Source organism: Brachyistius frenatus, unplaced genomic scaffold (assembly GCF_029030835.1).
Source record: "Brachyistius frenatus isolate BFR_SWC_R1_liver_20210118 unplaced genomic scaffold, ASM2903083v1 Contig_16, whole genome shotgun sequence".
NCBI classification, from domain to species: Eukaryota; Metazoa; Chordata; class Actinopteri; family Embiotocidae; genus Brachyistius; species Brachyistius frenatus.
In genome coordinates, this window is record NW_027210615.1 from 5,884,778 (window position 1) to 5,912,186 (window position 27,409).

Genomic DNA, 27,409 nt, shown 5'->3' on the forward strand with positions numbered 1-27,409 from the left:
GAAAACATTTAAATGAAAACATGGATTTGAGCTCAGTGACACACCAAGGCACCCGTCAGTTCACTAGAGAATACTGTGTGAGCGTCACATCTTGCCTCGCCAATGGCTTGAAAAGAACACATACATATGACCAGGGTTAAGGAAGGAGGTCAGCTGAGAAAGGTTGGATAGATAAAACATAGGACCTCATCCCGGGAGACCAGGGTTGGAGTCCAAGAGAAAGTAATGCGGTTATCTTTTAATTACTGTAAACAAGATCTTATCTATTTAACGAACGTATTTAACTGAATGTAATGTACATTCAATAACTTGCGTGACATACATAATGTTGTTTACTTACAATTACTTATTTTAATCCAAATCATGATCTTCTCCAAACCCTACCAAATAGTTTGATCTAAACCTAATCACATGGTTTTTGGAGTCTGAGCAATTTACTGCTCAAAGTAGGGGAGGCTAAATATGACATGACACAGTATCACTTAGTGGTGTTAGCACATGTTACGTGTGATAATGGGTCAGGTTATTGAGTTTCTGTTGATACTCTGACTATTAACAGCATTTGGTCATTTTAGGATTCTTTCTTGTGTACATTCAGCATAGTTTTAGAAATTTAAAGACACATAGTCTCATTAAAAACACAGAAATAGTTCGACATCAACTGCATTTATTGTTTACAGTGAGTGTCGCTTCATTGATGCGCAATCATATCTTATATCTTTATAGCAATTACAGAGAATGTTAATATCTCCATCATAAGCTAGTGGACAGCTGAATGTTATCAATGATATATATGGACAGAGGAAATATGAAGGGAAGCCCACAACACAGTTGAAATACATGATGGTTTTCTCAAGATAGATTTTACATTGTAGTAATCAAATTAAAGTCATTGCATACAGGAAGGAATCACAGAACCGAGGCAAGTTTTGGTCTCGACAGAGTCGCGGATGACAATTTTGGACAGTAAAAGACTTAATCGGTTATTCTGAAAACTCAACATCCCGAAAATGCACTTTTACAGGATAACCGATCCCCAAACAGCGGGAAAAACAAACTTGTATTTTTGTAAAACTGTTAATTTGCTCATCAGTCACAGGAACTGCCGAGGAACTGAAGGCCAAACGTTTGCTGTAGCTGCTGATTCTGATGATATTAACGAGCTCCGTAAGAAGTCATTCTCTTGGTTTTTTAGGCTCAGTGTTGCTGCAGATGTGAGGAAGTGACAGACAGACAGGTGACAGGTGGGCCGTGGGTTGATGGGCGCTCAGTGGGATCCTTTTATCAGTGTGCTTGATGTGAAAGAGAGAATGAGATGAATAATACCACACACACACAAAAACACAGATGGGACAGAGCCAAAGCCTTCACACGGAGGTTAATATTACCTTTTAAGAAATGAAGTGTCCATTTGCGAGATTACTCTCAGCTTTTCTAATCTTAACCATTTCCTTTTAGGATAACCAACAAAACAGATCCAAGAGAATTATAATGCATATGAGGCTCTGTCCCATCAGTGTGCATCTGTGAGGTTGGCGAGGCGTCGCTGCTGTTGTGTGATGGAGTCTATGAGTCGTTGACAGACATGCTCTCCATGGCGTTGGGCAGGTTCTGGTCTCCGCCCTGCTTCTTCTTCTTCCCTCCGTCCTGCTTCTTGGATTTCTTGGCTTTCATCTCCTGGTCAATGGGAGCAGGCTTCACAAACTTAATGATCTCTGTTAAACCTGAGAAGGGAAACAAATATATTCAAGGTTTTCCATATGAATTTATGAGCAAACAAGTTCCACATTGACAAACCGCTTGGAAAACCTTTCAACCTGTGGGTTGAATAATGAACAGAGGAAAAAAAAGGTTACTGTGATGTCATGGCTATTCAATCATAGTAAAAACTCATGCCAACGCTTTTCAGCCTCGAAGGCCTTCATCCGGGCAGGTACAAATAAGCTGCCTTTGGGCTGTTCCTTATACGTGTTGGTCAGTATGTCAGTACTGACCCAGTACATGGGGAGCAGGTAACGACACATGATGGGAAACATAATGTCTGGACTAGAAAACCAAATCTTAAAATCTCTTAATAGTTTAACATACATTTAAACATTAAGTGGCAAGTAATGAGAGAGAGAGAAAAAAAAAAAACAATACACAAAAATGGAGACAAATCAAGTTCTCCATTCAAAGTGGGGTATTGCGTGGCTTTTAATGTGTAAATCCAAAATGATTCTCTTTTTAACCTGTCTTCAAGTTTTCAACTCAAACTTGTTTGATCCCCAAACTGAAGAACACCAGAGGGACAATTCTCACACCGGAGCAGCACTCTCACGCTGACGGGGTTTTAACATTTCACATTGACACTGTATTTACACTCTCATAAACAGAGATATGCTGCAGTGTCATTAAGAGATGCAGCACAGAACCACCAGGAGGCAGATAAGGAGAGCACACAGAGAATCAGATGTCGATGGCAACCCAGTGATGTCACCTAGCAGTTTGTCAACTGTAGTTTTGAGGCCTCCAGTCTGGCATTTTTGGCCACTGTAATTAAATGTGGACAAACTGGGGGCGAGAACGAGGACCGACAACCAGAATTGGTAATTAAGTGTTCCAAAATTCATCTGCTAGATGAGTGACGACTGTGTTGCTGCAGGCGAGTCGTTTGCACATTTTCAATGCGTTATGAGTGGACACGTTGTCATGCTGGAGAAGCCAAATGCCATTGCGTCACACTGTTTGCACCGAATGTTTCCCCCAGACGCCTCAGAAAATCCAGTGTTTCCCCTACCATTGTCTTGTCTCCCCCCCCACCCCTCTTTCCCCTTGAAACAAACAAAATACGACCGTACTCGTAGAACAGGAACTACTATTTATTTACTTAGTTCCTGTGCACCTTTTTTCATTTCAGCTAAATAAGAGTCTCGTATACATTTTCCGACACAAAAAAAATCGTGCTAATTTGTCTGTTTCTCCGCACTGCTGCACAAAATGTTACTCGAGTTGATGAACTACACTCGTCGCATGACATCAAACAAACCGCAGTAAAAGCCAAAGTTAAGCTATTAAATGGCCAAACCTTTTCTTTAATCAAGAGACAAACTTTGGAATTCTTTCTCATGAAAGTTAGCTTCCTTCTGCTCTTTATGAGTGACGGTGCTGCGCACCGTTAACACGCAACAGGAGCAGGATCAGAATTTTTTGATCCACCCTTGTACCGGAAACCTGACAGCCGCTCAAATACCAATCAAACCACGATCCACCAAAACATACCTCTAATATCTAATTCACTATGGAATTATTTTCAGACGGACCATCAGAGCACTCATTGGAATTTAGCAAATGAAACCATAATGACTTGTGGAAAAAATGTATTTTTTCATGAGAGAAGTTGATACTTTTTGAATGGTAATCTATAGGAGCCAGTGGTTTTTTGAAACCAGGCCTCTCAGTGGTATTGCCCTTGGGACACTTCCACATTCGCTTTACTTCTCAGACCCGGAGACCAAATCCATTTATATATACAGTCACTGGATCTGATTTGTTTAAATCCCTAACGATCAATTAAAACCTTCCTGGACTGGCCCCTATATAACAACATTCCCAGCATTCCAGAGGTTACTGCAAAGTTTCACCTCTTCACAGGTGTCAAAAACTGCTCACTGTCTGTGTGGTCCCTCTAAAATGTTCCTACTTGGCTGGCATTTAACACATTTTTTAGGAACCTCTGTTCATTCCCATGAAGAAACGACTTATTGTGATCTGTTTGCTGTACTGTACAATGTGAGCATGATATACTGTTTTTTGAGACTGATCGGTTAGCATCGAGCTGTAGTTTGGCGCTTTTCAAGCACCTAGGAGGCCAATTTCTTATCTGCCGACAGTCAAACGTTTTAAGTCAAAAATGAAAGCTTTAATAGTAGAAATGAACATGGTGATACTTATTGTCCCACACGGAAGTCAGTATCTTGAAGTAGTACAAACTGTGAGCAATTTAGAGAGCGTGTATTAGGAGCTTCCGTTATTATCCTTCATGAGAAACATACAAGACAAAACAAGGTACAATTACGTCATCTGCCAGAACGTATAATAACAGCCAGCAAGTTACCTTTTAGACTGAACATAACAAACAGCAGATGTGACAGCAGACAGCACTGCTTACCTGGAGGCATGAACGCCCTGAGCTTCTCTGGAACAACAATGCCGTCATCTGTTTGGTAGTTCTCCAGGATGGCACACATCACACGCGTGGTTGCACACATGGTTGCGTTCAACATGTGCACATACTCTGCCTACATAACACACGGGAGGGAGAGGAGCAGAATGTGCAGCTAAGGAAGGGGTGGAATATATACAGTGATGCTTCTCTGCCTCCAATCTACCTAATCTTAGAATGCAAGGTGTGTTTGGACCTCTAAATCTCTATCACTAGACTATTATCATATTTTACGGAAAGCTTTTGATCACATTTTTAACTTCCGATGTTTTAACACTCGCTGAGCAGCAGGGAAAAGACGTCGTAGGAACTATTGCGTCGTTCATTTAAAATAGCAAGAAGTCAAAATTTTTTTTTTTTTTTTTAAAACGGCCATTTTTTAATGTAGAGTGGACTAAAATGATTTTGCTTTCTGGAGGGGAAAAAAAAAAAAAGTAACATCTCAGTTCCTTGGCTAGTATTGCATGAATTGCTCAAAAAAGACATCAGGCTGCATTTGCGTCTTTTGCAGGAAATGAGTACTCACCTTGTCCATCATCTTTTTCGTCTGTCCGTAGCGGATGCGGAGGCGTCTGGCCTGGTAGTCGGTGCAGTTTGAGCAGGAGACCAGCTCTCTGAAGGCACCTGAGCCAGGGAACCACGCCTCCAGATCCAGCTTCTTACTGGCTGCATGGTTTAGGGCACCTGCAATATAATTGAGAAGGAAGTAGTTAGCTGATATCACGGTCGCATCTTCTTGTAAACATACACATATACATGCATGCATATTTAATGACTGAACGTAGAAAGTAAAAGATGTCTTTAGAAATAGCTCTTATCACTGTCACTTAGGAGGAACAAACTGAAATCACCTAAAAATCACAATCTCCCTTCAACGTGGTATAACAGCTTAACTTTAACATACACAATGACAATAAATACAAATCACATTTACACTTTCTTAGTTACCAGTAAACGGATTTCGTTGAGTGTTTTCATTTTAGGTGCCATCGTATGAAAGAAGTTGTTAATTGATTAAACGCAGCTCTGACTACCACCTTGCAAAACGCTGTATTGGAGACATTACATGCTGTTGGGCTTCTTTCGTTTTTTGATTTGTAAATATTTCCACACTGTGCACATTTTAGCTGTGCATACGCCACATGTCAGAATACACTTCTGCATCGTGCTACTAATTGTGCTCTCTGTTTATGGCACCAGTGAACACACAGTTTATGCAAAACAAAGGGTTGGAGATAATTATAGCTCAGCCGATACCGATCCGTGAAAAAACAGCCTTGAACAGCCAGGCTTGTCTGAACATGATGTCATTCCCAGCTCTGACTTCTGAGGTAAATGGAACGCATCATTACCCAACAATTTAAAGCTTGTGTAACTATTTGACAGGAAATGATAGTGGGTTATTAAACCTGAGGAGTTTGTCTGACCTACCGGAGACGATGTTGACGATGCGATAAGGAATTCCTAGCGACTGGTAGAACTCTTCTGCCGTCCCTATCATCTCATCAAACATCTCCCAGGATTTCCCATCATGTGGGGAGGAGTAAACAAACTGCTCAATCTACAAGAAGAGACATTTTGGGTTCAATTCCAACCGTTACACATATAAAAATGACAAAAATACATGTAATTTTTATCTTTTAAACTACTTAGTGCGAGTCTTGCATACAGTTCTTGGATAATAATAAAGTTTTAACAAAAACTGGTCATTTGATGATTGAAACATCAATCGGATAACATCACTTTTGCCCCACCACCAACCTTCTCAAACTGGTGCACCCTGAAGATCCCACGGGTGTCTCGGCCATGGGAGCCCACTTCCTGCCTGAAGCAGGTGGAGAAACCAGCGTAGCGGATGGGAAGGTCCTCGGGTTTCAGCCACTCGTCCCTCAGGAAGGCTGCGATGGGCTGCTCGGAGGTGGCGATGAGATATTTCTCATCGATGGAGTTGTCCTCTGACTTCTCGCTGCCCTTGCCGATGACCTGACAGAAACACATACACGGGGGTTTAGTGTGTGTGTGTGTGTGTGTGTGTGTGTGTGTGTGTGTGTGTGTGTGTGTGTGTGTGTGTGTGTGTGTGGGGGGGGGAGGAGTGCAGAAACCCTTTTTCGAGGTACGGTCATGGAGAAATAGAGAAATGGAGAAAGTCAAGGCAGAATAGTTTGGAGGACAGAGTCGTGTGCAGGGCTGGACGGGGACAAGAAAATCCACCCTGCCATTTTTGGCCAGGAGGGCCACCACATTCCGTCGGACACAATTACTCAGCGACACTTCTGTACATTCAGGTCCAGAAATGATGGAATTCCCAGACAAAGATGCAAAAAGCAGTCACCTACAATTTAACCACAACTTACTGGTAACGAGCAAATAGATGTTTATTCAGTTAATGCAGCTGTTCCATCTTATTTCATTACTTATTCAGTTCATAAAGATTTCAAGTTTCCAAACATGTATGATGGAATATTGCACAAGTTTTATGTCGTTAATAAGATGACTTCTTTGTTTTACCATCAGAAAGAAGTAATACTTACATATTTGTACGTAACAGAGCAAATTAAATCAATTGTGCACTCGTTTGTTTGGAAATTGTGAAATGTGAAGGCGCATGCTCAATAACCAGCAGCACCAAATAATATGATCTTACTGTAGCCTAGATGGAGAACTACCTCACAGATATTAATTATTAAAAATTTTATTAAAATCCATCAATCCCAAAAGTTAACGCCATACCTGCCTGACAATTGACATATGACAATTGTCATATATTGTCATATGCCCGTTGTTGGAAATGAAAACATAATTTTCTTACAGACATAGCAGGCACACATTTTAGCAGTGAAGAGTTTCAGCCGTGATATTTGACTTTATGTGACGACCGCCACGGCATCAAACATCAGCCTTGAGAGTTAAAATATTTTTGGCCCGCAGCGTTTTCAGAGAGAAAGAGAAACAGGACAGAGGAGTTCAGTAAGACGTGATCGGGCCAGCCCAGTGTCAGTAAAAAAATGTAAGAATGCAGTTGGACACAACTTTTGTTTTTCTGACACGGTGAATTATTCTGCTTGAACAGTCTTCGACAAAAGATCTATCTGTCTCAAGAACTGCCGCTCACTGGATGTTATTTGTTTTTTTGTACCATCCAGAGTAAACTAGTGAATGTTGTAGTTGAAATCCAAGAGATCAGCAGATTAAGAAATACTGAAATCAAATGTCTGAAACCAAAAATGTTTTGTTCCTCATTTTGATATTTGATACAAACATTAACTGAAGCTCCCTATATCTGCAGGAGTTCATGAATTGCACTGCTGTTAAATGGATAATTGCATGAATAAACAGGTATACAGGTTCCTAATGGAGGGCTCAGTGAATATACAGTAGTAGCATGTTCCGTAACGACAGCTGGTTTTGAAGTTACTGAAATCCACTGGCCAGATATGAATCAATCCAGCATTCAGCAAGCCACTATGCTTCTATCCACAATGTGCAGCTCTTTGATAAGGCAACTCCACTACATGGCCAAAAGTATGTGGACAGTGACACCAGCAGGATTTAATTTGCCTGCCGGTTAGGGAGCTATGTTTTATTAAAGCTAATTGCTGATGCGAGCAGTCAATGCAATTTTACTATCAAATGTGCAGCTTTTGTGTTTCCAATTGTATTTGAAGCTTAAGTATGCGCAGATCAAACCCTGCAGCATTACATTTGGTATGGTCAAACAATGTGACAGGTATATATATTTGACCATCTCACCTGGTACACTTATGGTTTTGAGCCACAGCGTATTGACGACTATCTATTCAGATAGCCTTCATTCAAATGTCAAAAAAAAAAAAAAAAAATCTATTCAGATAGCCTTCATTCAAAAAAAAAAAAAAAAAGCATGTTTCATCAAAAATAAATATAATTTCATCCAGTCACCAACATAAATTTAAAAATGGTTGTTTTATTTTTTTGAATTTATGAAGTAAGAGGGCATGCGTGGAAATAGGAAGGAAGGAGCCCAAGATATGCATTCGGGCCAATCACAGTTATGTTACTCTACTGTATGTTACTGAGCGCCTATGTCTATTAAGCGAGCGAGTGAGAAGCAAAAGAGACTGATTCATGTTCTTTTGCACAAACGTTACCAACGCAAACACCCTCAATAAGACTGATAAGTCTATTGCATCATAACATTAGTGAGTAGATGCAGCCAAAAAACGATACAGGATCTGTTTTTGTCACAATTTGATTTTCAAGAATGGATTTTTAGTTTTTTTAAACATTAAAAAAAAAAAAAAAAAAAAAAGTACACTGCATTCAGTGAGTGAACACCTCAACATTTCATTCCAATCTGATGCTTTTATGATGGTTAGTATTTTCCATCTCATTCTTATACTGGTCTATGTTGCAATAATAAAGACTCCACAAGGCAGAATATCCCCGTCCATCAAATTTTACAGGAATACAGTAAAAGCTTGCATACCTTATAAAGCTCATCATCAAACTGACTGAGCTGGGCGACTTCCTGCATAACCTCTTTCCTCATGAAGAAGGGTGTGTAGAGCATGGTGTAGTTCTTGCTGTAGAGGATCCTTAAGGCATAATTGATTAGAGCCTGCTCCAGGAAAACCAGCGGGCCCTGAAGGCAATAGAAGAGAGGAAAACAGCTAAACAGCTGGTTTCTACATTTGTGGCTCAGGATGCAAAAGAGCAGTCTTGCTGCTGCTGCTTCTTCTTCTTTGGATGCGGCAGTGCGGATTAAATTTGGCAGAAGAATGTTGGCCTGTTTGTGCTTAGCTCTGTGTACTGAATGTGTACTGGTACGAGTGTTGGAGCTCTTAGAGGAACACACCTTCAGAAAGTAACCTCTACTCCCAGCCACGATGGCTCCCTTCTCTCCTTCAAAACCATCGATCATGACCACCAGGTCGACATGGGAGTACTTCTTCTGAGCGCTGCAGTCGCCCCAGGTACGCTCCACCTTGTTATCTGCATCCTGACAAAAGCAAAAAGAGGAAATATTATGACAAGTGACAAGATAACCAGAAGTAGCTGATAAGAAATTAGTCTGCAACAATTTTATTACTCTATTTACTGATGACCTGCAAAGTTATTTGTCAGGGAAAAATGCTAAACACTGCTGGTTTCTACTACTCAGATGGGACGATCATCTAGTTTGCTCCATTTTACATCAACGTAAACTGAAAATGATTGGGTTTGGACCAGGTGGCAAACCACCCATTGATTTGTGAACTTCTGTTTTGGAGTCTTTGAGTCTGGCATTCTAACTATCGCTGTATTCGTGTTTTTGGAGCCAGAAGTGACCATATTTGGTCAAGCTGGGGAGGAAGGAGGGGTGGATCTGACTAAGGAACCTGAGGACACCATGCAGGCCCATCTAGATCGGCAAGTTGACTGCACCCCAGGCATGTCAATCAAACCAGCCCCCCTCCCCCACAGAACACTTGATTCATGATTTTCAGTCGGACCACCAAAACACTGATCAAAACAATTAATTTAGCTAAAAACATTATAATGACTTATGGAAAACAATTGACTTTTTATTTCATGAGAAAGGGGATGCATTTTGATTCGTAGTCTATCAAAGCAGCTAGCCCCTCGTTGTCCCTTTGTGGTACTGCACTTCAAGGCATTTCCCAATTGGCTGCATTGGCCGAAGACTACGTCCATTATTTTCAGCATGAAATCTGTGATTCTTTTTTTTTTTTTTTTTCCTTTACTCTTTTCTGATATCTCAAAGACTAAACATGTTTTTGGTTACATCAATTATTGGATTTATAAATATCAGTGATCACAAATGAATGATGAACGAACACAACAAGTTAATTGACGACATCATATTGAATCTTATGCAGGCCCTTCCCATGCTCGCTCATCTTGCATTTAAAAAAATAAACAATTTAAATCTCTTGCTGCCTTTGCAAGGACTTTAAAAGGGTTTAGTGGCATCCAGCAATGAAGTGCAATCAAATCAAAGGGCGGCACGGTGGTGCAGTGGTTAGCACTGTCACCTCACAGCAAAAAAGGTTCCGGGTTCGAATCCGGTCCTGGGCCTTTCTGTGCGGAGTTTGCATGTTCTCCCTGTGCTTGCGTGGGTTCTCTCCGGGTTCTCCGGCTTCCTCCCATCATCCAAAAACATCCAAAAACATGCACCTCAGGTCAGGTTACCTGGCGCCGCGCTAGTGGCAGCCTGCTGCAGCATCTCCCCCCTGAGAGCCCCCCTGCTGTAGTGAAGACATTTCCCCTCGGGGATTAATAAAGTGTATAAAATAAATAAAAAAAATTAAAAAATGAACACCCCTCCCTTATCCTCGCAGCATTTAGGAGAATCTACAGTGGCCATGAAACTTGCAATAAATATGAAAAAGCCTCTCAAGGCCGTGTTTGGTTTGTGCCTTGTAAAAACACGGCAGTGCAAAAAGGATGTGTTCCATGACAGAGGACATAAGGACATGACATGAAGGGCTTCATTTGAGGTAATTATACCACAACTATTAGTAGTTTCAGGTGATTATTCACTCATGGAAACATAATTATAAATATTAGATTCCATTTCTGCCAATGGATCCCCCGAAATTCTGAACATTAAACATTTAAGTGTTTTCTGCCGAGTAGCTTGAGCCCCTTGCCTGCAAATTTTTGCAAGTTTGCCAACTTCTGCTGCATTTGAGGTTGACTTGACAGTGAAACAGCACTGCTTGCAGTATTTGAGGGTATTTCTGCAATAATAGTACATCACACACGTATGCTCCATAACAAGATGGAATATTGTCATTTGCAAGATGTGATTTTTTATAATATATTTTATAAAATGATACCGATATTGTGAACAACACAACGCATTTACAGATGCTTGCAGCACACACTGCACATAGTGTTGGACACTATACTGGTTCATCCACCGCTTTCTTTTCCCGTCATTTGTCGCACATCAAGAAAATGCCTCTTCAACAGATGTTGGCCTCACGGTTCCACTGGCGCTACTGCTCGACTGCCTCACCACAACAGCGACTCACCAAACTGAAAAATATAGTTTGTGGATCCTCGGCAGATTTCTTTAAAACCTCAAAATAGCAGACACAGCTCCTCTCTCAGGCACAAGTTCTTCTGGTGCATCTTCAGTGCGCCTTTCATCTCTCTCCATTTTTTATTTATTTTCTTGAATGTGCTGTAGCAATGGACCCTCTCCCAGCTGTTTACAGACAGTTATGCTACATGAAAAGTTAGCTCATGTACCCAGCATGCTGTTCAGCAGTGTAATTTGTACAGTTTGTACATGTTTATGTGTGGCGAATTGTTGTGTGCCATAGTGTTTTGTACTGTTCAAAGAGAGTTAGTTGTGGGTTATTAATTGTGTGATTTAGGTATAACCAATGGTAAGATGGCTAAACAGTTAGAGGTCCCGTCTAAAATCCCTTTTCACAGCGTTATGTGGTTCTTAACGAGGCCAAATGGTGGTTGCCAAATTATAACTTCAGTTCTATGACCGTTTATAATTTGCCTTAAAAAAAAATACAGCAAATGTAAAACAGGGTACGGAAATTAAAAAGCAGTGTATCGGTTATCCAACACTATTTAAGTATTGGATTTTTTTTTTTACATAGCAACTACTTAGATAGAATCTATCCTAATCTCAACCGAAATCAACTATCAAACACAATTCGCATATTTCATGTGGCTGACAACAAATAGATTACAAATATCAGGAAATGTCGGCAACTATTCTGTCCAACTATTTGCTGGGTCAAATGTTCTCCAATTGATAACACTTTAGGGGTGACAATCCTGTCAGTCCACATGATAGTGTGGAGTGACAGTAGATTTACAGCTACATAAAAATTGTTAAAAGCAAGTAACGTAATCAGCTCCTGCAGATCAGCCAGTACCAAACCACCAACCTCATCATTGCTGATGGGTACAGATGGGTGCAGAAGGTTGCCGATGTCCCTCAGGTACTCAAAGCGCTCCGCCTCCAGCTTTATCCTCTCACTGTCAGTTTTCTCCACTGCCTCGTCCACCAACAAACGCACCTTTTTGATCTGGGTTACAGTCAGGCCCTAATACAGAAACAAATCAACACAGATTTGATTGACAACATGCACAAATACAGCCATACAGGTGGGAAAAAGCACTTTGAGCCCCGTTTGTCATACCGATAGGGTTTCGGCAGTAAGGGACTCCAGGTTCTGTGTTTCTTCAGGTACAGACTCATCCTCCCCAACTGGTTCCTTCCTCTACATTAACAACATAGGAGGAGATATAAGACACAAAGTTAAAAAAAAACTTTAAAAAAACCCAAAACTGTCAGGGTCCCATTACAAGGTTCAACAGCCATGTAGTTATTTATTTGGCGTTGCTTATATACCTTCATTTTCTCTCCGATGCTCTTGCTGCAGAGGTTCTTCGCTTTGTTGAGATTGTCTGCAGTGAAGCGGCCTGTCAGGGGGTAAATCAGTTAGTCAGTGCATCATGGTGTGTGTGTGTGTGTGTGTGTGTGTGTGTGTGTGTGTGTGTGTGTGTGTGTGTGTGTGTGTGTGTGTGCTAAAGCAGCAGGACTACTAACCTGGTGACATGTGTCATTCGCAACAAACCCTCACAACGATCAAAATATGATGTGTTTTTACTTCTTGCTTAGCTGCAACAATGTACTGACCAAATGATGAGCGTTATCATGCTGGATCAGATTGACTCTGTCTGCAGCTGCACTGCAGAGCGAGGCTGACCTGTTGTCCTGGCTTGCTATTGCATCAGATCCCACGTTTATTACCCGGCACAGCTAAGCTACGCTAACGTTAGCCAACATCTCGTATTAAGATGTCTGTCGATAAAATAACAGATAAGCCCGGTTAACTGGTGCTTGGTCTGGTGTGGTTAGAAAATGTATGTTACTTATTACAAGGAGCTACGAGAAAGGTAACCGTATGGCTTACACAGACTCGTTGAGTAGTGCTAGCCGTGCTAGTATTAGCACCACTCTGGCGAGGACGCCCAAAACTCCATTCAAAAATGCGACTATAAATTGTTGCTCGACTTACTGACAATTATTAATGTGTAGACCAAGTTCAATTCAATCACGTACTGTTTGATTAATGCCCAAAAGCCTAAACTTTCCTTAAGTGAAAGTAGACTACTGCAGTAGAGTGAAACCTACTAAGAGCGTGAAGAATATTTATATTTTAAATATATTCTGAAAAGATGTTTTTAACATTTCATGGTGCCGAATTGAACATTGGGTCCCAAAAGTGCTTGTCGTCTTCTAACACCTCCGATAGGGTGAAGCCGTTAGCGGAGGCGTGGAGTCACAACTCAAACGGACCTATTTCTAGAGGAGTTGGGGTTTAGGTTGCCTGTCCAGTAGAAAATACATTGACGGCTACGCTAACATTAGCATCATTAGCCACTGCGCTAACACCAGCACCGGAGACACAAACCATAAAAAAGAAAAGGGCTCTTACATTTTCTCCACTCTGTATCCGCGGTTACCAGTTTGTCAACTAGAGTCTCGTCTTTAAACCTCTTTATTTGAGTCTCACGGACGATTTCTGGATCGCCGCCTTTATCGGTCCGAAACTGGTCCAAGTCGAGCACCATGGTTCCCGTCGTCTGAGGGAGAGATTGAATGAACGGATGACGGATCACCCGCCGGGTTGTCCGATTACTCAAGTAGCCCAACCCGTAATTACACTTTCAAACTTAATTAATTAGTAATTAGTATCAATTAGTCATTGTAATTACAATTTCAAACTTTCGATTTTATTTATATAAGGTGGATATTAAATTAAAACAGTTTCGAATACAAAAACGTCGGAGTTTTTTTTTTTTTCCCACCTGCAAACCTACAACTTTAGCAAGAGTCATAGTATTTAATATATTTCATGAGAAAGAGGAAACTTGAAAAGGCATTTACAGTATTTTATTTAGCTGGTTAGATGAAGACAAATATTATACACATTATAATGTACAAGACAAGACGAATCACACCATTTATTCATGTGATAGTAGACAGTCAGTAAAAAAAATAAAGAATATATGTAGCCTATATGAATATAAACAAAGAATGTCTGTAAACATCCATGCATACAATGTTCAGTATGTATTTTAAGATACATATTCTCAGTGTTACTGATTTATTTTAATGAGATAAATAGTGTATTTGTAGGGTATATAATTTTATAGAGACTTTTTACATTGCATTGCAAGATAGGCTATAATTTGTTTTTTGGAAAATCTATTTTTGGCTTCTAGAAGGACTCCACAGTTGAAAGCAAAACTTTAAAAAAACAACTGGAATTTGCAAAAATGCATATTGACAAGCTACAATATTTTTGGGAGAACTTCGTTTGAACAGATGAAACAAAACTGGAGCTTTTTAATATCTCACATTAGCTCTGTGCTCACAGACAAAAAGATAAAGTTTTCCAAGAAAAGGACACCGATGGTGAAAAACGAAGGAGGCATGGTTTTGTTTGAGGGGTGCCTTGAATCTGTGCAGGGCTGCATGAAATCTCAAGACGTTCTGCCCAGTGTCAGAAAGCTCTGTCTTGGCCAATTCAATTCAATTTTATTTATATAGCACCAAATCACAACACAAGTTATTTTAGGGCACCTAACATATCAAAGTCATTTCAACAGAACCTAACAACATTATAAAAAAGGACACAATAATCCAACAACCCTCACATGACCAACAACTGGTAGGAAAAACTCCCTTTTAAGAGGAAGAAAAACTTTGTTTCAACAGGACGATGCCTCTGAAAGAACCAGGCACAGGGGAGGGCAGTTATCTGCCTCTACCAGTTTGACTGAGGGGACAGGAAGAGAGAAAAGAACAGCATAGCGATCCAAGAAAATGAACTGTTGGGGCCACCAGAGACATGCAGTTACACGGCAAGGGATACCTGAAAAAAAAAAAAGACAAAGAACCACAAGCAAGCCAGCAGTCTGTGAGCACTCTATTACGATTACATGGTTATAAACTCTTTGAGAGAAGATGGAGTTTGCCCATGAAAAGCTTTGTAAGTCAATAGAAGAATTCAAAATTCTATTGATTTTACAGGAAGCCAATGAAGAGAAGCTAAAATAGGACAAATATGATCTAAACTAAACTTGATTGTTTTAGGTTTCCATCCTTTTTTTCCATTGCCATTTTCATTTCTTGTATTATTTAAAATATTCTGTTGAAACAAAAAGCGTGAGAGCACATCAGTGATTGTAGCTGTGAGCTCAATTTCCTGCAATTTTCATCCAGAATGTCTATCTGCAGGCCAACCTTTTTCCTTTATGGAGCTGAGAACTAATATTAAATCAGGGTATACAGAATCCCTTTTTCACAGTTTGGTCCCCTCCCCTCACAGCATGCTACCTTTTTGCCCCCATTGCCAACCCAGCCTCATAGATAGCCCACTGCAGGGCAGCTCCTGCTGGCAACTTTGCAAAGCCTTCCTCCGAGATGTGGCTTATCTTCAGGTAACTCCCAGGCATGTGCAGAGCCACTCCGTGGAGGTGGGAGAAGAGCAGTGGTAAGTCACTCATCAGCGTGTAGTGAGATATGAGCCTCAGCTCCATGGGGATGTCCGTTATCTCAGAGTGCTCAAAAATGGCGGCCATGTATTTGGACAGGTCCTGTCCCCTGGCTTTGGCTCGACCTACCTCCTCTCCAATAAGTTGGATGACAGCATCAGAGCTGTAGGCGCAGCACCCAAAATCTAGCCCTCTGTCTACCTCCTCATTTTCATCATCCCTCTCTGCCAAATCAGGTCTTTGATTGAGGCCCCGAGAACATATCACTAAGACGAAGTCGCTCTCCTGGATCTGCCGGCAGTGCCAAGCTACACTGCCCTCCTCAGCCACTCTCAGAGAGTCCCACAAGTCCAGGCACACCTGGGAAGAAAATGATCTGATACTACAGTTAACTCCATTTCGATTTCATTTTTATAATAAAGAAATGATGAAATGGACCACATAATAATTAACAGTGGCAAAATTTTGCAGAAACTGTCCTTACAACATTGCAAATTAAGCCATTATATGTCATGTTTACTACCTGTGTGGCCATGTGCTGCTGTATAAAGGCCCCTAACTGCATGACAGCTTTGACATGAGCAGGGCCATCATAGCTGCTGTAGCAAATCAGAAGACGAGGAGGGATCGGCCTGCTTCTGGGCAATGTCACTACATCTTCTTGAGGCCTGCTCGCTTCTTGTTGACTGGTAATGTCTAAAGTGATGACAAAAAAAAAGAAAATCTGGATGCATTTCACACACTGCTGATAATGGAAAAGACAGAACAATGGAATAAGGTTCATAATAAATGTTTGTTTTGTCTTTGCACCTGGTTTTTTGTCAACCTTCTTCATGCGCTTGGGCCTGGCTTGGGCCTTCATGCACTTGGGCCTCCTCCTGGTGAGAACAGCTAGCAGGACTCCAAGTATAGCTACCACAGCCAGACACAGTAGAAGCACCACAGCCAGGGAGGGGGTGACGGAGAGCAGCGAGGCACCCTCTAAAGGTGGAGTTGTAATTACACGACAAATCAGTGTGAGACCTTGAAGAAATAGTCTGACATTTGGGCAATGTGCTTATTTACATTATTTCTGAAAGTTACATGATACCACTCTACCCTACAAAGCTAAAACACAGTAATACACATTTGAGTAAGGATATTACACCACAAAAAGGTGTGATTCTATAAGACAAGCGACCTGGCTTCCAGAAAATAACTTTTTGTTGTTAGTTTTTTTTTGTTTTGTTTGTTTGTTTTTGGGGGAGGGAGGGGGGGATTCTATTAAACTTGAGCAGTGTTAAGTGTATTTTTCAGAGATACATACTCTTTACCCTGAGTCTTTAGGATAGCTAATTGCTTGTGGACTGTAGCTCCATAGTTAGCAGGATATTTCTCAGCATTTCAAAGTATTATTTGTACTTTAAAGAATGAAAGACTGGTCACACATGTATCAAATAGTGTATCTGTGTCGAGCACAAAGACCTGGACACAAAGATATACCGTATCTTTTGGACTGTAGGCCAAAAGATACGGTATATCTCCTCACCAAAAAGTAAGGAGAATTGCACCTGTTAAAATGTATTGTGATTGTGTGGATCAAAAGCAGCCTCAACAAACTCCCCTACCTTTCTGAATGTGCATGACATCAATATTGAATGTTTTCCTCACTGCATCCACTTCGTTAGCTGCGATCTGTGACATGAAAACATTTTGAGCATTTAAGTTTATTGGAAGTTTATTGGACCTTGGGAATTGCATTTTGGCATACAAAATTGACATACACATCACTTTAATGTATTTACAAAACTTTGCTCTCATTGGACTGTTTAGTTTAGCTTTTCACTACCAGCTAGTTGGGAACTTAGAATGTGGACTACCATGTGTCTACAAGGGCTTTATGTCAGCTTTTGTGCACAAAACTGTTGCGTGATATGACATTTTGAAAGCGGTGCAAGTACAGTGGCCCCAAAAACCAAAACAGTTACTCTGTTTTAAATTTCATACAATAATACTTGTATATTCTAACATGCTAATACACTTACTTGTGTAGTATCCTGCTTGAATGTTGACAGCATAGTGTTGTCTCAAATCACACTGCGATTCTGCACCGACCGGAAATAACCGCAACATTTCATATGTATCACCCACCAACATATCTGCCGGCTTTGATTATTTTACCCATAAATTAAAACTAATAAAATGTTTCTCCTGTGTATGGCAACGGCTGCAGCCACCAAAGCTTTAAGATACTGTAGGTTGCTGGCCGGCGGTTCCTCCGTTTCATTCTCAATTTCTGCACCGTTTTGAATACCTCATGTATGTTTTGATAGTGCATTGCTATTTCCAAACTTGACAATGTAAACGCACTTATGCATTCAAAATAGTATGTGTTAGTATGCAACTTCGAACATAGCAACTGAGCTGAAAGTCAGAAAGCTCTGTGGAGCTGAGGGGAACAGAAAGGTCAGCTGATAATTCTCAGTGGGTTTGTCAGCATAACCGATCTTCTTGAAATTACACTCAGTAATTAGATCCATTGTTATGAAAAAAATATTGATCAGTGCAGCTTTAACTTAAATCTTTTCTGGAGCTTATCTCAAAGTTTCAAACGTAGGTCAAGTTATAAGAACGGAACCATTTCTATGACTATGAACCAACTCCATCTGCTAATGAAGTAAATAAAATGTGCTGGAATGCTCCAGAAAAGACCTTGTAAGCAGACTTGAGTTCACAATATTTTGTACAGCTGCAAGAAATGCTGTTTCGGGATGAAGAAAATGAAAGCTACAAATATATTTTGTATTTCAGTGCTGTCATTAAATAAAGGTTTTCATTAAGGTTTTCATTCACCAAAAATACATTTTGATAGCCGATAGCTGTATATTCAGTTTAAGGTATACATTAGTTATAAGTCACTCTAATTTACCTCACAAGTGTAATTGGTTCCTTCTTGAAGGTCATTCAGCTGATAGCTATAGTGAGTTCTGTTTTTGGTGGAATTCTAAGGAAATTCAATGAATGGTTAATACAAATATTACATTTACTTATGTGCATATTTTTGTAACATAAACAATGTATTAATGAATGGAATGAAAACAAAGCAGAAAAATATAAAGCTGAAGAAGAAACCACTTACAGGTATTATGTCTGTGTATTTCTTTCCTCCATTTGCATAACACAGTGAGAAGTAGCTTCTAATGCCCAGGTTTGGGGGGGCCAGATTAAAGGTCACAGTGATGGCAGTGCCTTCCTGCTGAACCTCAATATGTCTCGGATACCAGTCTTAAACAAGAGCATAAACAAATAATAGATGTAAAGTTGATCTTAAGAAGAAACGTTTAATCATGAGATGGGTTTCTTTTACCAGACTGGATTTTATTTGTGATTTATTGGACGTATCTCTTACCTTTTTTGCAGTACTCAAGACCTTTCTTCTCTGCACATGCTGCAAAACCATATTACCATTAAATCAACACTGTTTTAAAACTTTAAGATATACCCATATAAAAGTATGAGGTGTCATAACTAGACAGACTGCAAATGAGCTAACAGGATTCTGGCTTTTAAGGTCACCCCCAGAAGTAACTGCAAACTGTATGAACTCGTGTGTGTGTGTGTGTGTGTGTGTGTGTGTGTGTGTGTGTGTGTGTGTGTGTGTGTGTGTGTGTGTGTGTGTGTGTGTGTGTGTGTGTGTGTGTGTGTGTGTGTGTGTGCATCATGAGATTATATCTAACAAGAGCTTAATGGGATCTTACAGCGTGTTGAGAAGATCTTGCTGTGGTAGAACTTCTCCCACTCCTTAGGAACCGGCAGAGCCATGACAGTAACGGCATACTGCGATCCAAGGGGGAGGCCGGGGAAAGGGTCAGACTTGTACACCTGCAGAATATCTCAAAAATTGAGACCTTTCTTTTCCTTAAAAACACACTGCACAGTTTTACCTGCATACAGGTTATACAAGTTTTAAACAAATGCATTACATGTTGTGGAGAAGTACTTTCCAATAAAATCACTTCTACTGTTAAACTGTTAAAAACAAAATGTTTTTTTCATTCTGTATCTAATATTGATAGCTGTTAGGTTTAGCTACATATTGTAAAAATGGCCATGTTAGTCAACGGTTGGTGGAGGATGTCACACTTGACATGGTATTTGAAACCCTTCATGACATGCTTGTAACAAATGGCTACATAAATAATAGTATTCCCTTGATGTGGCTTCACCTAATATTTATAACTTTTGGATGAGCCTTAACATAAATTGTACAGCTGTTTCCTATTAGGACATGTTTTCAGTTTTGGAAAGGATTATGTCTTTGTGTTGTTACCCAAAATACAGCATCTTTTCGCAATCAGCACATCAAAATTTGGGAGTTTGCCGAGAAACTAAAAGTGACCAATGGTGTCTTCTCAGGGGAATGTTATTGGGAAAATTTAGAATCCACTTTCTGGATCAAAACAAATCAAAATAGTAATACGTCTGTATGAAAACTACATTGTATTATTTCATTCTCTGTTTAAAATAAAAATAGCTGAGGATATTTCTGTAACTAAAAGCTGTGCAAGCTGTACGTTTTTAGGAAGAATCCATGTCGTCCCACAGCACACCAGACAGAAAAATAAGTGAAGAACAAGGTGAGTGAAGCCCTTTGTACCCTTTGAGCATGTGAAGCTGGGAGAGAAATGTTCCATTGGAAGAGAAAGAGCTGACAGGCTACACCAGACCCTCCCAGAGCCTGGAGGGACACCTGAAAGCCCCGCAAGAAGGCGATCCCTGCAACAAACACAAAATGGACATAGTGACACCAGTGTGACGGAATCTGGCTCAATTTCATCATCCAAGTTGCTCGCTGTCAAATACATGCGAGTGTTGCGTGAGACGCACTAGTTCAGTTCATGGTCAATTAAGCTTTAAACATTACCGGCTGTTACAGTGTCATATGAACCATAATTAATTTTTTAGTACTCTCATAATGCTTGAGAATTTTTTCCTTTCATAGAAATTCACTATGTCACCTGTAACAGATCTTGTTTATGTCAAACTATGACGTGAGAAATTATTCAAGGGGGGGGCCAAGTTGTGTCTGACATGATGATTGAGTTGAGTCTTAAAACGGCAATCCAACCAAATTCACAGGCATGTGACCTTATAACAACTGCAACCAGAAATTGTCTTTAAAGTACAAGATAAGGGTACATATTTAGTTGACAATGTGCATCAACATACCATAGTAGCTGGGCTTCCAGGAGACAACAACAGTGTCAGATCTGGGGTTTGGCTCATATACAAACTCAACCTCCACATCATTTGGTGCATGGACATAATGTTGACAGATTTTAGGGTCTTTATCACCAAACAGCTCAAAACATGGCCATGGAATACAACCTGTGGAGGAAAAACAATGTGCGTGCGTGCACACGCACACGCACACACACACACACACACACACACAGTGGACTATCATTTATTTTGACAGAGCATAAGCCAGCGATTAATACATTTCGGGACATCAAATGTAAACTAGGAAACTGGATATTTAAGCAAGATTTGTCAACAGATATCCATCATTAACAGATCTCTGAGGTTGTATTTGCTAACATGCACATGCTAACATTTAAAATCAATATGCTTGGACTTTTAGCATACTAATATTTGCTAAAGTGCACCAATGCAATGTACAGATTAGTCTGATGTGAATGTTGCTGTTTGGCCATAAACTAAAGTGGGTAGCTGTTCCTATGCAGCTCCAGACAAACTGAAATGAAACAAAGAAAAATTAAGGAATCATAATTATTTACATTTATCCTCTGGGTAACACAATTGTCTGAACAATATTTTATTTGAATCCAACCAGTGGTTTTAATATCAAATAGATGTTTCACACACAATCACAAGTAGACAGATGGCTTGGCTAAAAATTGTGGAATTAGTTGACAGTTGATAAAACTGCAATGGAATTTTGCATCAAAAAAAGGTCGAGTTGCCAAAAGCAAGGTTGGAGTCTGACAAATATTTGATACGAGATTATCAGGAGTTCCGATTTTCATCTGCTATTAAACGAAAAAGAAATGCTCAATGCAAACTTGAACTTTGATCCCAGGGATGACGACAGTTTATACCTCTCCTTTGTTTGATCTTGAGGCTAGCCTGCAAGCAAGTGCTAAGTCAAAAGGCAAAGGGTGTGACATCTACTCATTGTGAAAAGCATAGATAGAAGTTGAGTTGAGGGCATGCAGGTTAGACACCTTGAGTACAGGCTGAGCAACATGTTAGTGCTGCTGAACTGTGTTTGAGAAAAGTTCATTCTGTACACAGTGTGTAATGAAGTCACGCAGAGCACAAACATTTGCTTGTAAACTGTGAGGGCAGCGCAGTCCGCCAGAATTCAACTTACTTCCAAACACTTTGATGGAGTTAAAACCCAGAACCTTCTTCACATCACTTCTGGTTATTCTGCAGTATTCGCATGCAGGTCCTCCCTGCGGAGGAGAAAGTAATAATGAAGTCAGGCTACACAATTTCAACTGCATTTCTGCTGATGTTATTTGGAAATGTGTCAGGTGAACCTGATGAGCAACTCGTTAGATGTAATTAGAACCAGGACTGTGTGCATTCTTTGTTCTGCTGCCAAGAGAAAGGTGAACGGAGGAAATTAGTAAGTAATAGCAGCAACAAAGAAATGAAAATAAGGCTATGTAATACAACTCGGATTTGCAGTATTGCTGCGTCATATTGCCATTCTTGCCTCCCTACACTGTCAGCCATAAATGTAATCCCCACATCTCACTGCCAAAGACCTGGCACCCTTTCACAAAAGGCTCCTGCCAGTCCAGAGAGCCAGGACTAAGCACCTTCACTTTGGACTATGGAACTGTCTTCACTGTGCTGTAGATTTGCCCATTTCTGTGGAGGTTTTTAAACTTTTTAAGGTTAATCTAAAAACACTTTTACTCAATGGTCTTTATAGCTGTGCCTTAATTAAAGGCATTGGTAACAACTAAAATTATTGTTGGATTGCCTAAGTTCGTCTGAACGTTTGAACTTGAAAAGCAGGCCCAATCGACACAGCGACCGACCAGGTGAGAACATAGGTTTGCAGTTCTCTCAACACCTGTTTTTGTTCTTCACTACACAACTATTTCTTTCACTTTTCATGTGTACAACACTATGAATGCTTTTAAGGTGAAACTGTCTGAAAATGTGTACTATTGTTGCACTAATGTTTTAGCGAACATTACATCTCTCCCATCATTTACACAGGTGGCTTTTCTCAGAGAGCTTTCAGCTTGAAGTACTTTTGTATTAAGTTGCAGGTGGGCCACAACCTTGATCATAAAGAACATTATTGCCTGACAAAAATAATATGAAAATAATAGAATATTCATTCATAGCTGTTCTGAACAGCCACATTGGAACTGGGGGCAACAGTTTCAGATGGACGAGAATTGACAGAAGTTTGATTTCATTTAAATTTTTGTTTTTGCACAATGTGGAAAAAGTCTCATAGTTTCACAATGTGCACAAAAGGTTAAGTTAGGTCATTTTGATCACAAAATGAGAGATGATAGCTGGCAACATTGGTTGTCATGAATCCTATAAACTGGGATTTGAATAGCATGACTTAGAAACAACTGATCCATTTTTGGGGACTGTTGTAACCCACAACAACAACACACTGTTCAGATTTCTCAGTTTGTATTTAATTTATGATAGCTAGCAAGGTCTAATTAGATGGCATATACTGTATCGTCATTGTGCATCTGATTTTTATTACTTTTTATTTTATGCTATCTTCCTCCCTTCATTCTGTTTTCTCTTTGTATGGATCAACTGTGTATTAAAGTTTTATTTGGTATGCCCCCTACTCCCTGCTGCCTTTCACAATATTATGCTTCAGTCATTGTGGAATTTACTATAGATTAAGACACATACTTTTTAAATAAAAAAAATATCATCTCAAATATGAGATCTGAACAAAAACAGCTGCTTTCAGTCCTTAGTGCAATGTGCTATTGGAGAGGATATCCATATTTTATTCTAAGTAATAGTAAACAATATCATATAAACTTGAACGAAAGAAAAGTGTCCAACATTAAAAGCTAAGTAGAGGCCAACAAAGGATATTCGATTTCCAAACATCTGCACACACTTACTTATCATCATTCAAACCCTGTATCACCACTGACAGTGCTGTCAGAGTGAGTTAATGGGGAACCATAAATCCTGATCGTATAATACAGGAATGTGGATCTTTTTTTGAGCGTTGTCAATGTAATGCTTAATTTGTGAAATGTGATTGCATTGCACAGCATTAGCTGTGGCTAATTCTTGTCTTGGATCACTAGTTGTTCCCTTAAGTATCCAGAAGAACAACTAAAGCATTGATCAGATCTTTGGAATTCTACTCAGATTTACCAATATCAGACTGTTCTGATTCGAACTTGAGAAAGAAAGGGAAATATTTTACTTTAATTTCCATATTTATTTGTATTTAATTACTTTTCCGATAATAACAATACAAGTATCTTATTTGATCACAGGTTTCCAATGTGATGAGTTCTAAACATCTCACATAGTTTCATTTAAATAAATGTTCCAGATAGAAAAAAATATATAGACAACCACCATTAAAAAGCCAACCCCTTAGATGTATCTTGTAATGAAAGTAACACATATGTGTGCTGCTTGCATACCGATTCACCAGTATTAACTAATTATTTATATTTAACAACATATCCTCTCAGTCCCAAGAATTTGTATTTTTACTTTCAGTTCAATTCAATTCAATTTTATTTATATAGTGCCAAATCACAACACAGGTTATTTCATGGCACTTAACACATTAAAGTCCTTACAGTGGAACTTTACAACTTTAAACAGAGAAACCCAACAATACAACAATTAAAAGCATTCATAAAATAATACTTTATAACCTTTTACATTATTTAGTTATGGTAGTGTTGCTTTATACTTCAGTCATGTACTGCAGACTTGCTCGGCAGGTTTAGAGTCCATAACTAGACTAGCAGGTGAAGAAAATGGGACAGAGAGAAATACTGCCTCTGCCTCGGGCAAAAGAGAAAGACTGTGTGTGGTTTTGGTGGTTTAAACAATGGTAGTTAAACTGTCAGGTCAGGCAATGGCCATCAGAGTGTCTTTGTAGCTTAAGTACTTACTTGCACGCAAGCTTAGAGAACATAATCAACATGGAGATCAACACAAAGAAGATGCTCAAAATATAGACAAAATCGGCAAAAAGTTTTGAATATTTAGCTCTTTGTGATTGCATCAAGTTACCACACAGGATATGAAAGATGCGGTATACAGAACACATACTAACCTTAGAGTAAATGTGAACATAAACAGATGGAGGAAACAGTGCACCAAGGCTCCAATATTTTATCGTTTCATAATCTCGCTGCTCAGTGCAACCTATTTAAGTCACCACGGGAGAAATACATTTTGTAAGGTTTTTGACAATTTATAGCAAAGCTCAATGTTTGGTCACAAATTATTTATATTAAGAATAAAATACAAATGGCTTTACAAAAAACCTTTTGTTATTAAAGAGACATAATTATCAGTTCAGGAATAAAAAAACATGGACAATGTTTGTAAAGTAAATATTAGTGGTGGAGAAACTTGTCTTGCCTTTAAAGTTTTCAGCTGATAAACATGAAGCTTTCATTTGAAAATGTTTTAGTTCTTCCTTAATTTATTGAGTCCAGTTCAACCTGTTTTGTGCTTGACTCCTTAAATATAGCAACCTCTGTTGCAAATGTCCTTCAGAGCGATTTGTACTTCTTAGTTTCATTTGATTTAATTCTTGTTAGATGTTCTCGATATATAAATTGTCAAAACAATTGCTGCAAGTCTTAGCAGAAACAACATTTTTGAGATTTTAATGACATTTCTAGCAGACTTCCCTTGTCGAAGTTGTCAGTGAAATCTTAATGAAGGCTGATGCAGGTGAATATAATTAGTGATGGTCCTGCTTGACCTAACACCTTTTTTGACATCGTGGATCATAGCTTTATTGCTGATAGGTTGACAACATGTTTGTATTTCTGGAATTACCCTCTAGTTGTTCCCTTTGCAATTTTCAGAAACAGAGCATTTTTGATGTTTGCTTATGGCTTTACTTCCTCACGAGCACGGTCTAGATATGGAGGACTTCGGGGCTTCATTCTAGGACCAATCCCTTTTTCTCTCTGGTCATTGCATCAAACAGCACTATATTTATTTTTGTTGTTATGCAGATCTTAAACAGCAGTACCTGGCTTGCAAGCCATCTGAATCAGCCAAGTTATCTTGCCTGCTTACAAGCCTTACTGTAGTCGAGGATTGAAAAGTTTTCTTCAGCTAAATTAGTATATTGGCTTTGAGTACACGTCTGGCCAAGTTTTTGCCTGCTCTTGGCAATCAAGTGCAACGTGTTGTACACATCAAGAAACTTGGATTTATCAGACTCTCTCTCTCAAATCCCGTGTTAAAAGTTGTAAACTCAGTTGTGTTTTTTTCAGGGTTTAATGTTTTATTACTCATAGTTTTATACTCAGTTGTATTACTCTATTACTCCTGCCTCTCTAATTGTGACTCTGTCATTTAGAACCTATGGTACAATTTTACTCCAGACTTTTAAGGCCCTGCATGGTATTGCACCGAGTTCAGGGTGACGTGGATTTTGTGGTTAATGTTCCAACCCTTTGGAATATCTTTCCTGAGCAACTTACAAGTAAATTCTTTGCTTTCTTTAATATCGTCCAACAAGACTTGTTTTCTTCCATTTATCTGCACTTTTAACTGTTGTATTGGTTTTTACTTTGTTGACTGACTTTGTACTCTGTTTTCCAGATTTCCTTTAATGTCCTTGTTTGTGAAGCATCATAAATGTATTTCTTCCTCTTTCCAAGCCTTTTTACTTGTGACCCCTTAAAGGGCCTGACCCTCAAGCTCAGAACCATTACTTTCGGATGTGACCATCTTAACTGAAGAATTATATTTTTCTTGTCTTTTTTTAATAGGAGTAATTTGTGCTTGACGTATAATTTTAGATTAACTCATGTTTAAAAAAACAGATTACGAAAACATCTAAAATGTCAATCTGTTAATCATCTAATTTTAGATTTATCTAAAACTAGGTGTAAAATTGCACACTATGTATTATGACGTACTGCATGTTATAGTTTCTGCATACAGTTTCTAGCCAATTTGCCAAAATTGCTGGGTAAGAGGGAGGAAATAATACAATAATTATGTTGTTGGAAAAAACCTTGTGTGCACAGTATAGAGAACCCAGCCAGTCTACAAATGAAACTATATATTTAAGTCCTGCTCCACTGTTACAGGTGTCACAAAAAACTTCAACACAAAGGAGAAATTATAGGTTTGAAATGTGGCTTACCTTTCTAATACAGTCCAGACTGCAGTTCTGAGGAGTGATCGCAGTAGCTGTGGCATCATGCTGAGCCAAGACAGGCTTAGCAAGTGCCAACAACTGGTATAAAATTAGAGCAGCCCTCCACATGCTGGTACAGACAGCATGACACTGTCCCCACTGTGAGCACACCACAAACTCACATACAAACTGGCTGGAAGTAATTGTGAGAAATCTGATGGTGAAGTTCCTCCACTGGTGCGTGAGAATAAGTGACTGGATCCTGGTAGGAGGAAGCATAGGGGAGTGGTGTCTTCAGGCTA

The 27,409-nt window shown here is 39.5% G+C and overlaps 3 protein-coding genes across 3 annotated transcripts in view; all 3 read right to left on the minus strand.

Moving 5' to 3' along the window:
- fam50a (family with sequence similarity 50 member A) overlaps nt 1–27,409 on the minus strand; it is a 48,364-nt gene that overhangs the window by 5,218 nt on the left and 15,737 nt on the right. The window lies entirely within an intron of this gene.
- Nucleotides 651–13,798, minus strand: sars1 (seryl-tRNA synthetase 1). The gene is made up of 11 exons (XM_069694119.1): nt 13,663–13,798; nt 12,573–12,643; nt 12,361–12,441; nt 12,106–12,264; nt 9,039–9,182; nt 8,670–8,825; nt 5,966–6,187; nt 5,636–5,765; nt 4,731–4,888; nt 4,151–4,280; nt 651–1,724 (listed from the first exon to the last, which is right to left on the minus strand). The coding sequence occupies exons 1-11, from the start codon at nt 13,796–13,798 to the stop codon at nt 1,567–1,569; spliced, it is 1,545 nt and encodes a 514-aa protein (XP_069550220.1). The 3' UTR covers nt 651–1,566.
- LOC138618214 (interleukin-17 receptor D) lies at nt 15,252–27,363 on the minus strand. The gene is made up of 12 exons (XM_069693798.1): nt 27,114–27,363; nt 22,104–22,188; nt 20,936–21,094; nt 20,364–20,482; nt 19,465–19,588; nt 19,116–19,154; nt 18,846–18,991; nt 18,636–18,710; nt 17,335–17,401; nt 16,538–16,708; nt 16,251–16,423; nt 15,252–16,087 (listed from the first exon to the last, which is right to left on the minus strand). Exons 1-12 carry the CDS (start codon nt 27,234–27,236, stop codon nt 15,566–15,568), a joined length of 1,803 nt encoding a protein of 600 aa, XP_069549899.1. The 5' UTR covers nt 27,237–27,363; the 3' UTR covers nt 15,252–15,565.

What these genes read in the sequence shown, in the direction of transcription:
- sars1 (XM_069694119.1), bottom strand. Translation starts at nt 13,798, where the DNA reads ATGGTGCTCGACTTGGACCAGTTTCGGACCGATAAAGGCGGCGATCCA. An exon ending in TTACTGCCGAAACCCTATCG is followed by an intron (nt 12,265 to 12,360) that starts GTATGACAAACG and finishes TTTCTGTATTAG; the next exon opens with GGCCTGACTGTAACCCAGAT. An exon ending in CATCGTCAACATCGTCTCCG is followed by an intron (nt 4,889 to 5,635) that starts GTAGGTCAGACA and finishes ATTATATTGCAG; the next exon opens with GTGCCCTAAACCATGCAGCC.
- LOC138618214 (XM_069693798.1), bottom strand. Translation starts at nt 27,236, where the DNA reads ATGTGGAGGGCTGCTCTAATTTTATACCAGTTGTTGGCACTTGCTAAG. An exon ending in CTCCATCAAAGTGTTTGGAA is followed by an intron (nt 21,095 to 22,103) that starts GTAAGTTGAATT and finishes TTTCCTCCACAG; the next exon opens with GTTGTATTCCATGGCCATGT. An exon ending in CTGGAAGCCCAGCTACTATG is followed by an intron (nt 20,483 to 20,935) that starts GTATGTTGATGC and finishes TGTTTGTTGCAG; the next exon opens with GGATCGCCTTCTTGCGGGGC.